Below are 13791 nucleotides of genomic sequence, written 5' to 3'. Positions count from 1 at the left end.
AAAGCTTATCAGATTAGTCTAACAGGAACGGTCCTTTGTAAACCCATGTTGATATTGGGTCATGAGGTTATTCTTCTCCAGATACTCCAGTATAGTATCTCTTAGAAAACCCTCCAGGATTTTACTCACAGTTGAGGTTAAACTTACTGGCCTATAATTTCCAAGTTCAGTTTTTGTCCCCTTTTTGAATATTGGCACCACATTTGCTATACGCCAGTCCTGTGGTACAGACCCTGTTATTATGGAATCTTTAAAGAATAAAAATAATGGTCTATCTATGACTGTGCTTAATTCCTGCAGTACTCGGGGGTGTATCCCATCCGGGCCCGGGGATTTGTCAATTTTAGTGATTTTTAGACGCCGCCGTACTTCCTGCTGGGTTAAGCAGGTGACATTTAATGGAGAATTTTTATCCCTGATCATGTTATCCGTCATGGGATTTTCTTGTGTAAATACTGTTGAAAAAAAGTCATTTAGCATATTGGCTTTTTCCTCATCCACCATTTCACCCAGACTATTTTTAAGGGGGCCAACACTATCATTTTTTAGTTTCTTACTATTTATGTAGGCAATCCCTGTTCCCATACAGAAATTATGCAGAAAAAAAGAGAATACTGTCTCCTTGGTTTTCCCTGGAAATGAAGTAAGCACAGATAGCACTGTTTTGCAGTCTCATTCAGTAAATGATATAGACAACAATAGTACTACCTCCCTGTCTCTGTAAATAATGTGGGCAATCCCAGTTTTTATACATAAATTGTACAAAAGCATAGACTATTATGGCCTTGCTTTTCTCTGTAAATAAAGTAGACACAGATAGTACTACTTCCCGGACTCTCTTTGTAAATTATATAGGCATAGATAGTACTACTTCCCTGTTTTTCTCTGTAAATGATGTGGGCAATCCCTGTTTTTATATGTAAATTACGTAGACACACAAATTACTTCCCCTTTGTTTTTAATGTAGGCAGTGATAATACTACTTCCCTGACTCTCTCTGTAAAGTACATATGCCCAGATAGTACTACCTCCTTGTCTTAACTCTGTATGTAAATGATGCACTCTTTTTCATACGCAAGTAATTTATGTATAAATAACACTGCATCTATATTTCCCTGTAAATGATGTAGACACAGTTAGTACCACGTCCCTGTCTTTTTCTGTAAATTGTGTAGACACATTAGACAACATGGAGTCAAAGATAGTACTGCATCCTTGTTTCCATATGTAATTACGCAGATAGAGATGGTACTCTTGCCATTTATGTAATTACCTAGAGTAAAATATTATTGCTATAAATGTAATTTACTTCAATACCTGCTTTTCCTTTCGATCAGGATAGCGACGTACGAAGCGGGCAAAGCAGCACCAAACCCTGGCGTCCAGAAATAAAATTTCCCCAGAATCTTCCTGTAATAGAGAATTAAAATTAATGCAAAAAATTAGAACACTTCCTAGCCGGTAGATGTACACAGAGGCTGAACACAAGGCAATGAATTGGTTAAAAACCATATGGAACACTGGTTTTCATGGGTCGGACAGGGATGCAGGTCATTTCTCCCGAAACAATGGTTCTTTGTATGAAGCGACCTCTGTAAACATGGTTCCTTATGGCTTGGACCCAGCACCAATCACGGTGCGTTTTATGTTCTCCATCCTCTCTTCAGTATGGAAACTCTTCATTGTGAAGGAAACGTTGGAAGTTTATTAAAGGGCCAGCGTTTCTTGATTACAAAGGGTAAATAATGAGCAGAGATAAAAACAGTAATTACAACACAATGTATAGGTGCACTGAAACATAAGGTAGAAGTGTAATAATACTTCATGTTGGGCTGTAACATATCAGTAAGTGACTATGTGAAGACGGTCTCTAAATGGAACTTTAAAATATACGGAAAATTTGGCTCATTCTCTCTCCCTAAATAAATAAGGAGGCACAGATAGCACTGTCTCCCCATTTTCCATGTACACCATGAAGGTACAGATAGTACTACATCCCCTTGTAAATGATGAAAGCACAGATAGTACTGGATCCCCTTCTCTTTGTAAATTATGAAGGTACAGAGAGTAGAACCTTCCCTTCTCTCCATATAAATGATGTCGGTACGGATAGTACAGTCTCTTATTCTCTTTGTCTAAACCATGAAGAGCCAGGTAGTACTGCATACCCTTCTCTCCTTGTAAATAACGAAAGCACAGATAGAATCGCATCCCCTTCCCGCTTTGTAAATTATACAAGTACAGCTAGTACTACACTCACTTCTCTCCATGTAATTGATGTAAGAAGGGATAATCCTGGGCTTTCTTGGTTTATACAGACCGAAAAAAAGACAGATATGTTGTGAACTCTCTTAATCCGACTTTTGAGGCAAGGCTCCCTGTGGTGGATACTGCTGGTAGTGGAGATGGTCAACATGATGTTAACCCAACAGCTGCAGAGGATAATTGGAGGAGTGGGGGTAGTGACTGGGACTACATAAGCAAGCAGACTTCTCTCAGTGACTGCTGGTGATACTCCTTTCTTTGCTTACTGAGGATTTCTGTCTCCTGCCTGATCCTGCATTTTGTCAGCTAAGTGTCATTTGCTAAATTACCCTTTGCATCTGATTTTGCCTTGCTGTCAGGGGTCAGCTTGCTCCCCCTGGGGCTGCTGGCTCCGGCCCTGTATTTTTGTATCTTGTGTTTGTTTGCTTAGTCCCCTGCGGTATTAGCCTGTTGCTAGCCGCCAGTTCACACCTGAGTGCTGATATAGTGGGGGTGAGGTTGTGCAAACCTCAGTAATTTTGTACATCAGTCGTGTTGGAATTGTTAGGGTTTTTGCGTGATTGCAGACAGTGCCTTTTCTGTCCTGTCCTATCTAGTCAGTGTGGGACCCATCATTTGCTCAGTCTATTTTCTGTCTGTGTTTGTGCTTCATCTTGTCTCACCGACAATATATGTTTGGGGGCTGTCTATTCCTTTGGGGATCTGCTCCAGGGAAGCTTAGATTTCACTTTTCTGTCTTTAGGCTTAGTTAGTCCTCCGGCTGTGACGAAGCGTCTAGGGCAACGTAGGAATGCTCCATGGCTACTGCTAGTTGTATTGTTAAGATCAGGGATCTGCAATCCGCTGAGCGACCAACCTCTCTGGTGTTCTGGTGGCATAGTCTATTGCGCTCTCCTCCTCGGTGACCCATTCATAACACAATCACCGGCCAAACTGTAGATTCTAGGGTACTCAAAAGAGGGAAAGAATTGCAGAAAAAAAAAAAAGTGTGTCAAGAATTTTTTTTATATATTTTTTCCTCTTTTTTCTCTGGGGCCGTAGGAGGATTTTTTCCTTAATGGAGACTAGGCAATTGTCCGATCATGTTGAGCAGCTCGCTGCGGAAGTGCGGAGAAATTCTGCTTATCTCGCCCAATCGTCTGTTATAGAACCAAAGATCCCTACTCCTGATGTGTTTTCTGGGGATCGGTCTAAATTTCTGAACTTTAAGAATAATTGTAAACTAATTCTTGCTTTGAAGCCTAACTCCTCGGGGAGCTCGGTGCAGCAGGTTTAAATTGTCATTTCCCTGTTGCACGGCGATCCCCAGGATTGGGCGTTTTCTCTGACACCTGGAGATGCTATTCTGGCTAATGTAGATGCGTTTTTTCAAGCCCTGGGGTTATTGTATGATGAGCCTAATGCTATTGATCATGCTGAGAAAACCTTATTGGCATTAAAACAGGGTTAAGATGCTGCAGAGTTATATTGTCAAAAATTCTGAAAGTGGGCGGTCCTTACTAAATGGAATGATGATGCCCTAGCAGCTCTCTTTCGGAAAGGTCTGGTAGAATCCGTAAAGGATGCTATGGTGGGATTCCCTGCCCTTCTGGTCTTGACGACTCTATGTCGTTGGCCATTCAAGTTGATCGACGTTTACGAGAACGTAAAAATATGCGAGAGGCGGTGCCGCCTTTCGAAAAAACCTCTGAACCCATGCAGTGTGATAGGGTTTTGTCTAGGGCGCAACGTCAAGAGTTTAGAAGGTGTAATAAGTTATGCTTCTTTTGTGGAGATGCTTCCCATGCTATTTCAGTCTGCCCTAAACGAGAGAAACATTTTGCACACTCATTTGCGATGGGCAGTGTGCAGCCTAAGTTCCTTTTGGCAATTACCCTGATCTGCTCCTTGTCTACATTTTCCGCTAAGGCATTTGTGGATTCAGGAGCAGCTTTGAATCTGATGGATTTTGACTTTGCTAAGCATTGTGGTTTTCCTATGGTACCTCTGCGATACCCTATTCCTTTGAGGGGTATTGATGCTACCCCTTTGGCGGAGAATAAACCCCAGTTTTGGACCCAGGTGATTATGCGGGTCGCCCCAGACCACCAAGAGAATTGTAAATTTTTGGTGTTGCACAATTTACATGATATTATTGTACTAGGTTTTCCATGGTTGCAGACCCATAATCCTGTGTTGGATTGGAAATCTGTGTCTGTGGTGAGTTGGGGTTGTCAATGTGCCCTTGGTGACACTCCTGTTTTCTCCACCTCTCCCCAGTCTCAAGATGTTCCTGACTATTTGGCTGATTTATCTGATGTATTTAGTGAGAGTAAGTCCGCGTCTTTGCCTCCTCATAGGAGTTATGATTGCGCAATTGAGTTGATGCCCGGGTGTAAATTTCCCAAAGGTCGGCTTTTCAACTTATCGGTACCTGAACATGATGCTATGCAATCTTATATCAAGGAGTCATTAGAGAAGGGTCATATAAGATCATCCTCTTCACCTTTGGGTGCTGGTTTTTTTTTGTGGCCAAGAAAGATGTCTCATTAAGGCCATGTATTGACTATCGCTCCCTTAATAAGATCACTGTTAAATATCAGTACCCGTTGCCCCTGATTTCTGATTTATTTTCCAGGGTCAAAAGAGCTTGTTGGTTTACCAAACTTGATCTTAGGGGGGGCGTATAATCTTATTCGCATCAAGCACGGGGATGAATGGAAGATGGCTTTTAATACTCCGGAGGGACATTTTGAGTACCTGGTGATGTCTTTTGGGCTCACTAATGCCCCTTCCGTCTTCCAGTCTTTTATGAACGATATTTTCCGGGACTTTGTGGATACGTTTTTGATCATTTATCTGGATGATATTTTGATTTTTTCCAATGATTGGGATTCTCATGTGGAACATGTTCAGACTGTGTTCCGGATCTTGAGAGAAAATACTCTGTATGTTAAGGGATCGAAATGTCTCCTTGGTGTAGAGGATTTCGTTTTTGGGATTCATTTTGTCCCCGTCTGCTATTGAAATGGACCCAGCCAAGGTACAGGCCATCTATGATTGGGTTCAGCCCACTTCTCTGAAGGCTCTTCAGAAATTTTTAGGTTTTTCTAATTTCTATCATAAATTTATAAGTAATTTTTCTGGTACTGTTAAACCACTGACGGATTTGACCAAAAAAGGTGCTGATGTGGTGAATTGGCCTCCAGAGGCAGTCTCGGCGTTTCAGGAGCTTAAGCGGAGATTCACTTCTGCTCCGGTTCTGCGGCAACCTGATGTTTCACTCCCATTTCAGGGGGAGGTAGATGCTTCTGAGATTGGTGCAGGAGCAGTTTTGTCTCAAAGGGATCCTGTAACCTCTAAGATGAATCCCTGTGCCTTCTTTTCTCGAAAATTTTCCCCATCTGAACATAACTATGACGTGGGGAATCGGGAGTTGTTGGCCACGAAGTGGGCATTTAAAGAGTGGAGACATTGGTTGGAGGGAGCTAGACATCAAGTTGTGGTCCTTACCGACCACAAGAATTTCATTTATCTTGAATCAGCCAAGCGCTTGAATCCTAGACAAGCTAGGTGGGCCTTGTTTTTCATGCGTTTTAATTTTGTGGTCACCTTTCTTCCTGGCACTAAGAATGTTAAGGCGGACGCCCTTTCTAGGAGTTTCTTTGCGGATTCTCTTGATGTGACCGAGCCTACTACCATTCTAGTTGAGGGTGTGGTTCTTTCCGCCATTTCACCCGATTTGAGACTTGCCCTGGAGGAATTTCAGGAGGACAAACCTGAACGATGCCCTGTGGGGAAATTGTATGTCCCTGACCAGTGGAGGAAAAGAGTGATGGCTGAAATTCATTGCTCCGCGCTGGCTGGTCATCTGGGTATTTTTGGTACCAGAGATTTGGTGAGTCGGCCTTTTTGGTGGCCTGCCTTATCTCGTGATGTCAGGAACTTTGTGCAGTCCTGTGGGACTAGTTCCAGGTCCAAGTCCTGTTCTCGTTCTAGTGGTTTGTTGATGCCCCTGCCGGTGCCCAGCAGGCCATGGACCAATATTTCAAAGGATTTTATTTCTGATCTCCCTGTCTCTCAGAGAATGACTGTTATCTGGGTGATTTGTGACAGATTTTCCAAGATGGTCCATCTTGTACCACTCCCGAAGTTGCCATCTTCTTCTGAGTTGGTGCCCCTGTTTTTACAACAGGTGGTTCATTTGCACGGGATTCCTGAGAACACTGTGTCAGACAGAGGAGTCCAGTTTGTTTCCAGATTTTGGAGGGCCTTTTGTTCTAAACTGGGAAATCAGTTATCTTTCTCCTCTGCATTTCATCCTCAGACCAATGGACAAACTGAGAGAACAAACCAGACTTTGGAATCCTATTTGAGATGTTTCATATCTGCTGATCAGGATGACTGGGTCTCATTTCTGCCATTGGCCCAATTCACTCTAAACAATAGAGCTAGTTCCGCCACTTTGATGTCTCCGTTTTTCTGTAATTTTGGTTTTCATCCTCGATTTTTTTCGGGGCAGGTGGAGGCTTCTGCTTGCCCAAGTGTGGATTCTGTGGTGGACAGAATGCAGCAGATTTGGGACCAAGTAGTGGACATGCTGTCCCACTCTCAGGAAAAGGCCCAACGGTTTTCCAACTGGCATAGGACCTTTGGTCCCCGGTTCAAAGTGAGCGATATGGTTTGGTTGTCCTCAAAAAATATTCCGATGAAGGTTGCGTCTCCAAAATTCAAGCCAAGGTTCATTGGACCTTATAAGATTTTGGAAATCCTTAACCCCGTTTCTTTCCATTTGGCTCTTGCAGGTACGTTCGAGATTCATAATGTTTTTCACAAATCATTGTTGAAAAGGTTTGTGGAGCCAGTAGTTCCTGTGGTGGCGCCCCCTGACCCTGTATTGGTTGAGGGTAATTTAGAGTATGAGGGAGAGAAAATATTGGACTCTCGTCTGGCTAGACAGAGACTCCAGTACTTGGTCAAGTGGAAAGGTTATGGCCAGGAGGATAATTCTTGGGTCTCTGCTTCCGATATTCATGCCGAGAGATTGGTTTGTGCTTTTCAACGGGCCCAGCCTGATCGGCCTGGTGGTGTGGATGAGGGTTCGGTGACCCCTCCTAAAGGGGGGGGTACTGTTGCGAACTCTCTTAATCCGACTTTTGAAGCAAAGCTCCCTCTGGTGGATACTGCTGGTAGTGGAGCTGGTCAACATGATGTTAACCGAACAGCTGCAGAGGATAATTGGAGGGGTGGGGGTAGTGACTGGGACTACATAAGCGAGCAGACTTCTCTCAGTGACTGCCGATGATGCTTTCTTTGCTTACTGAGGATTTCTGTCTCCTGCCTGATCCTGCATTTTGTCAGCTAAGAGTCATTTGCTAAACCCTTTGCATCTGATTTCACCTTGCTGTCAGGGGTCAGTTTGCTCCCCCTGGAGCTGCTGGCTTCTGCCCTGTATTTTTGTATCTTGTGTTTGTTTGCTTAGTCCCCTGCTGTTGCTAGCTGCCAGTTCACACCTGAGTGCTGATATAGTGGGGGCGAGGTTGTGCAAACCTCAGTATTTTTGTACATCAGTCGTGTTGGAATTGTTATAGTTTTTGCGTGATTGCAGACAGTGCCTTTTCTGTCCTGTCCTATCTAGCCAGTGTGGGCCCCATCATTTGCTCAGTCTATTTTCTGTCTGTGTTTGTGCTTCATCTTGTCTCACCGACAATATATGTTTGGGGGCTGTCTATTCCTTTGGGGATCTGCTCCAGGGAAGCTTAGATTTCACTTTTCTGTCTTTAGGCTTAGTTAGTCCTCTGGCTGTGACGAAGCATCTAGGGCAATGTAGGAATGCTCCACGGCTACTGCTAGTTGTGTTGTTAAGATCAGGGGTCTGCAATCCGCTGAGCGACCAACCTCTCTGGTGTTCTGGTGGCATAGCCTATTGCGCTCTCCTCCTCGGTGACCCATTCATAACACAGATAATACTGCATCCCCTTTACTCCTTGCAAATGATGAAGGCACAGATAGTACTACATTGGATTCTCTCCATGTAAATGATGTAGGCACAAATAGTACTTCCAACAAGTCTCTCCATTTGTAGGCAAACCCCTGATATAAAGTCCTTATCAGAATCATTCCCCTCCCAACCTGCTCTGTAGGCATCACCATTACATATACAGTGACTCAGTAGTTAGCACACACTGGTTAGCAATCACCAGTGAGCGAGGCGGGGACATGCAAAACCAGTGGGTGGAACGGTGAACTTAGCCTCTTAGCCACTCACCGGGTGCACTGAGCCCCCCAATTCTGAAATCTGGAGGCAACTGTTAAAACAGTTAATGAGCAATTTTTATAGGGGATATTTCTCCTAAAAGGCTACAAGCATAGTTTGCAAGCTCCCTTTAAGGTATTGCTCATAATGTAATTTCAGAAAGACTTGATCTAAACTGCTTCCCGCTAGACAACATTCATGTCATGTATCGGGTAAATGGATCGGGCTCAGGATCTGAGCCCGCACCATATATGGCAAATGATCGTAGGATATTGAAGTCATTCCTTGATTGACAAGGGACTACTGAATGCCCCCATGGATAACATTTGAAAAGTCCTGTGAAGACCAGCAACAGGTGGAGCTTCATAGAGAACAGTACAGTTGTATTGCAGTAAATAGAACAAGCGATCAGTGAATTACAGGTTCAAGTCCTATATGGAATAAAAAAAAAAAAGATAACTAAAAAGAAAATAAAAAATATATATATTAAAAAAAATATAAAAAATTATATAAATATATAAAAATTACATAAATATATATATAAAAAACATAAACATTCAAAATAACCCTCCTTTTACCCTCATCAAAAATAAAGTTATAAAAATAAATCAGATTTGGTATCACCGGTTCTGTAAAAGTCTGATATATCAAATCATAATAACCCACATGGTAAACACCGTAAAGCAAAAAAAAAAATAAAAATGAACACCAAAATTGCTGTTTTTTTGGTTGTTGCATTCATCGTCCCCCCCCCCCCCCCCAAAGTGGTGAAAACATTATAAGTACTCCAAAATGGTATCAATAAAAACATCAGATCGCCATGTAAAAAAAAACAAGCCCTCACACATCTCCATTGGCAAAAACAAATTTTAAAAAATGGTGCGACAAACTTATTTTATTTCTGTTTTTTTTTTGTCACCAAAATAAAAAAAAACTACACAAGTAAAAGCACTGACCAAAAGAATCATGTTTACAGTTAATTTTTACAGTACAATGAAAGCTGTAAAAACAGGAAAAATATCAGAATTGTGGGTTTTTTCCCCCATCATTTCACCCCACTTGGAATTTTTTTTTCCTGCTTTTCCAGAATATTATATGGTAAAATGAGTGGTGTCATTCAAAACTACAATTCATCCAGTAAAAAAAAAAAAAACACAAAAAAAAAAACAATAAAAAAGCCATGGTCCTGGGAAGAAGAAAAGGAAAAAAAAATTAAGGGGTTACACAAACTCAAAGGAGTAACTGAGCTCGTGTTACAATGGGGTTATTATCAGATTTAATAAAATGAGCAAGGAAAGGATAACCGGAGTACAGGAAAGTAGTGTTGGTTGTGAAGGGTCTAGTGAGTTCCCCTGGATCGGGGAGAAATCCAACAGACTGAGTAAAGAGGTGTCGGCACGCCACAGGTCTCCGTATACGCAGAAGCCCTAATCCTTGGCAGCTGCTCTTCATTATGTGCTGAGCCGCAGACTTTACTAGGAATTTTGAAGCCATTTTCCCGAGACTCCGCCATCGCTCCCCGTTTCCAAGCCATCCTGATATTGGTTATTATATTATTTGAGAAATGCCGATCGATGACTAGGAAAAATGTCACGGTCCTGATAATCTGCTTCGGCATAAGGCACAGATTGGGAAGATTTCTACTTCTGGAAGATTTATCTAACCTTTATTACTTGAACTTGATGGGTGAAGCCATTATATTAAAGGAGTAGCACATCCCAGAGGCTACACGTTCATCTGCAAAGACTTGAAGAGACGTTAAACCTAAAAATAAATTAAGCTAAAAGTAACTGTCATGATCCAGGTTTGATCTGACAGTTTTAAATGCACAAGTGAACTTTTTTTCCTTTGGCTGTGTGCCAAAGTGGTGTGATTGCCCCCGGTGGCCATTAGAATTATTGCACTGTGGTGTCGTTTGTTCTAAGTTGCCCTGGTGGTGGTGAGCGGTACTGCACTTTAGTTTCTTTGGTTAAGTGTACGTAATTATAGAACAGGTGTTATGCTCTATAAAAGAGTGTCAGGTGTATCAATCACTGTTGGTGATAGTTAGTCATTCATAAGTAAGCCTGGGTGAAAGATGGAGCTGAACAAGAGTCCTGGGCAGCCCTGCCAGAGGGGATGAGTGGTAGCTATGGAGTCTGCAAGGAGTGCTGGCATGGATTGGTGGAGTCTAATGATGGGGTCTGCAAGAAGGGCTGGCATGGCATGGTGGAGTCGCAGTTTATGGTGTCAGCAGGAAGTGCTTGCATGGCTTGGTGGAGTGGCGACTATGGTGAGAGTTGCACTCAAGCATGCTGGACTTTTTGGCAGAATCTGGACTCATCTTTGGGACTCTGTTTACTGGGCAGCTGCAACTAGTGGTGGACTCTGCTCCAAGGCTGCACTATGGTGATGGATCCGGTTATGGTGATGGATCCTGTTGTAGGAGAAGATGCACGCAGGTGGTGGGCTCTGTTGCTAGGAGCGTACGCAACAGAGCAAAGCTAAGTGGTGTCCCCCTGTATTGTCATTTTCCCTTATGTGCGTTTAGTGCAGTGGTGGGATTAGTTTCCACACCAACCAATTCCCTAGTGAAGGTTTAGGTGCAGGGTGAGTCAGGGTTTTGAGGTTTACGTCTTATTATTTAAATTCGCCCCACTGGAGGCGGTGTATCCAGGGTCACGTGTGTCATATGGGTTCGCCTTGCGGTACTCGCTGCGTCCAGACACACGTGATCGTGACAGTAACACAGCAAACGTGCTTATTGGTCAGTGTGCAGGGACAGGAGATGTAATGTTGACTAGCTATAAGATCATAAAACATCGACGAATGAATTTTCACCGATTGTCTGATTCCTGCACAACTATATGTTATTACAATTCTGCGAACAAACGGAACAATAAGGGATATTCTAATAATAATCAGGGCACCAAAGATGTTCTCCCCTAACCTTTGGGTCACCTGGAATGTTCTCCAACCCTTGGGGTTACATGGGTTGTTCTCCAAACCTTTGGGTCACATGGGATGTTCTCCACACCTTTGGGTCACATGGGATGTTCTCCAAACCTTTGGGTCACCTGCGATGTTCTCCTGAACCAATGGATGACCAAGGATGTCCTCTGAACCAATGAGTCACCAGGGATATCCCTTGAACCAATGGGTCACTAGGGATGTTAAAGATGTTCCCTGAACTACTGGGTCACCAGGGACACACTTCAAACCAATGGGTCACTAGTAATATTCTAAAAACACAAAGTCTCAAAGAATTTCCTTCAAACCACCGGGTCACTAGAGAAGTACCCTGAACCAATGGTTCATAATAGTTGGCTTCCAAACCAATGGGTCACCAGGGATGCTTTCCAAAACAACAGGTCATCAATGACTCTTCCAAACCACTGTGTCACCAGGGATGTCCTCCACAGTCTGCACCACTGGGTCATTAGGGATCTACTCTACACTACCAGGTCACAAGGAGTGTCCTATAGATAAACCACTGAGTCATCAGGTATATCCTGCAATGCCTCAGGGCACCAGTGATGTTCCCTGAACTAAAGTATCACCAAGGATGTGGTGACCCAGAGATCCTGATCCGCTGATTCACTATGTACTGTATATCCTCCAAACCACTGAACCAGGTCACAAGGGATATTCTCCAAACCACTGGGTCACCAGAGATGTACCCCAAACCAGCAGGACAAAAGGAATATCTTCCAAATGACCAGGTCATCAGATAATCCTCCAAACCCTCAGGTCACCAGAGATGTCTTTCAAACCACCGGGTCATCAAAAATGTTCTATAAATAAACCACCTAGTCACCAATGATGTCCTCCAAACTTTAAGGTCACCAGATATATCCTCTGAACGAATAGATCAACAAGGATGTCTTGTGATCCACCAGAGATTCCTCCAAACCACCAAGGACACCAAGAATGTCCTCCAAACCCTAGGCTCACCTGATATTTCCTCTGAACCATAATGTCAAATGTGAATGTGGCCTTACCTAGGTTTCTGTTTATTATCCCGTCCCTATAGGTTAGCTCTCACTTTAGTAACATGATGGAGACTCTGTAGAAGCTGAAATAGCTAGCAATATATTCAGTAATCCTTGTGGGTCAGTAAGAGCTTCTTCATCCTAATCCTCGCTCTGCGTGAGATATACTTTGGAGTCCGTTAATTGATTGTTCTGGCTCCAGGGAGCCTGTTCTGTATAGTACTCAGATCTGTTTATTTGTAGCTGGATTGGGAAACAATCCAGTTGAGTATTGGAGCTCTGACCGGCATACACACCGCCAGCTCTTCACGGAGTGTCGTCCTCCTCTACTACTGCTAAGTTACACAAAGATGGTTGCAATTAGCTATATTTATGGTTTACCGTATATTCCGAGGGAAATTTCTTTACCGACCCCAAACATAGCAATCAATATCACTTTCAAGAAAGGCATCCGAACCCCTACAGAACTCTTTCAACAATTCAAGCATCCCAGCACCATATGGCAGAGAGACTCACTGCTCTTGCAGTGAAGAATCCTGTCTGGGATGATGGTGAAACCATTTTTCTCCATTGTCAAGGTTATAGGTATGGGTATGGAAAGTCCCTTATACAGACCTTTCAATTATGTGAATATCACAACACCATGTGACAAGGAGTAGGATAGACACACTGCTCTTAGAGTAAAGAATCCTTCTAGAACAATGATGAAACTTTCTTTGCTCTAGACCTAGTAGATACGTCCCTTGTCACGGTTATTGGTATGAGCAAAAAAGAAAATTATCTATACCTTTCAATTATTTGGACACCACATCACCATGTAAGGCTATGTTCACATTTGCGTATGGAGTAGCTGCGGAGGGATGCAGACTTCCTCTGTGAAGCTCTGCCCACTGTCGCATCTCCTCCGATCAGCTCAGCCTACGTCCGCATGCGGCCTGCGTACCCCATCTTTAACATTGGGTACGCAGGCTGTGCGGATGTATGTGGATGCCTAAGCATGCGTCGTTTTGACGATGCGGCGACCGCATCAAAATTCCAACTTGTTCCAGTCGACGTCGGTCGCCGCATCGTCAGAACGACATACATCCGCACGGCCTGCATTCCCAACGTTAAAGATGGGTACGCAGGCCACATGCGGATGTAGGCGGAGCTGACCGGAGGAGGCGCAGCAGTGGGCAGAGCTTCACTGAGGAAGTTCGCATCCGTCCGCATCTCTGCCATACTCAAATGTGAAGCCGGCCTAACAAGCAGTATGATTGTCTTACTGCTCTTACAGTAAAGAATCCTTCTAGGATGATGATGAAATAATCTTTCCTCTAC

At 43.3% G+C, this 13791-nt stretch overlaps 1 protein-coding gene across 2 annotated transcripts in view; it reads right to left on the bottom strand.

Annotated features, from left to right (window-relative positions):
- The window catches only part of TMEM135 (transmembrane protein 135), a 443538-nt gene that overhangs the window by 381184 nt on the left and 48563 nt on the right, over positions 1-13791 (bottom strand). For both annotated transcript variants that reach the window (XM_073569250.1, XM_073569251.1), the window contains exon 3: positions 1318-1410. In XM_073569250.1, the coding sequence (XP_073425351.1) occupies positions 1318-1410 (93 nt within the window). The remainder of the gene's footprint in view (positions 1-1317; positions 1411-13791) is intronic.

This window comes from Dendrobates tinctorius, unplaced genomic scaffold (genome assembly GCF_039654945.1).
Source record: "Dendrobates tinctorius isolate UK_male_01 unplaced genomic scaffold, ASM3965494v1 ptg000023l, whole genome shotgun sequence".
Taxonomy (NCBI): Eukaryota; Metazoa; Chordata; class Amphibia; order Anura; family Dendrobatidae; genus Dendrobates; species Dendrobates tinctorius.
This window is presented reverse-complemented; position numbering and strand designations above follow the sequence as displayed.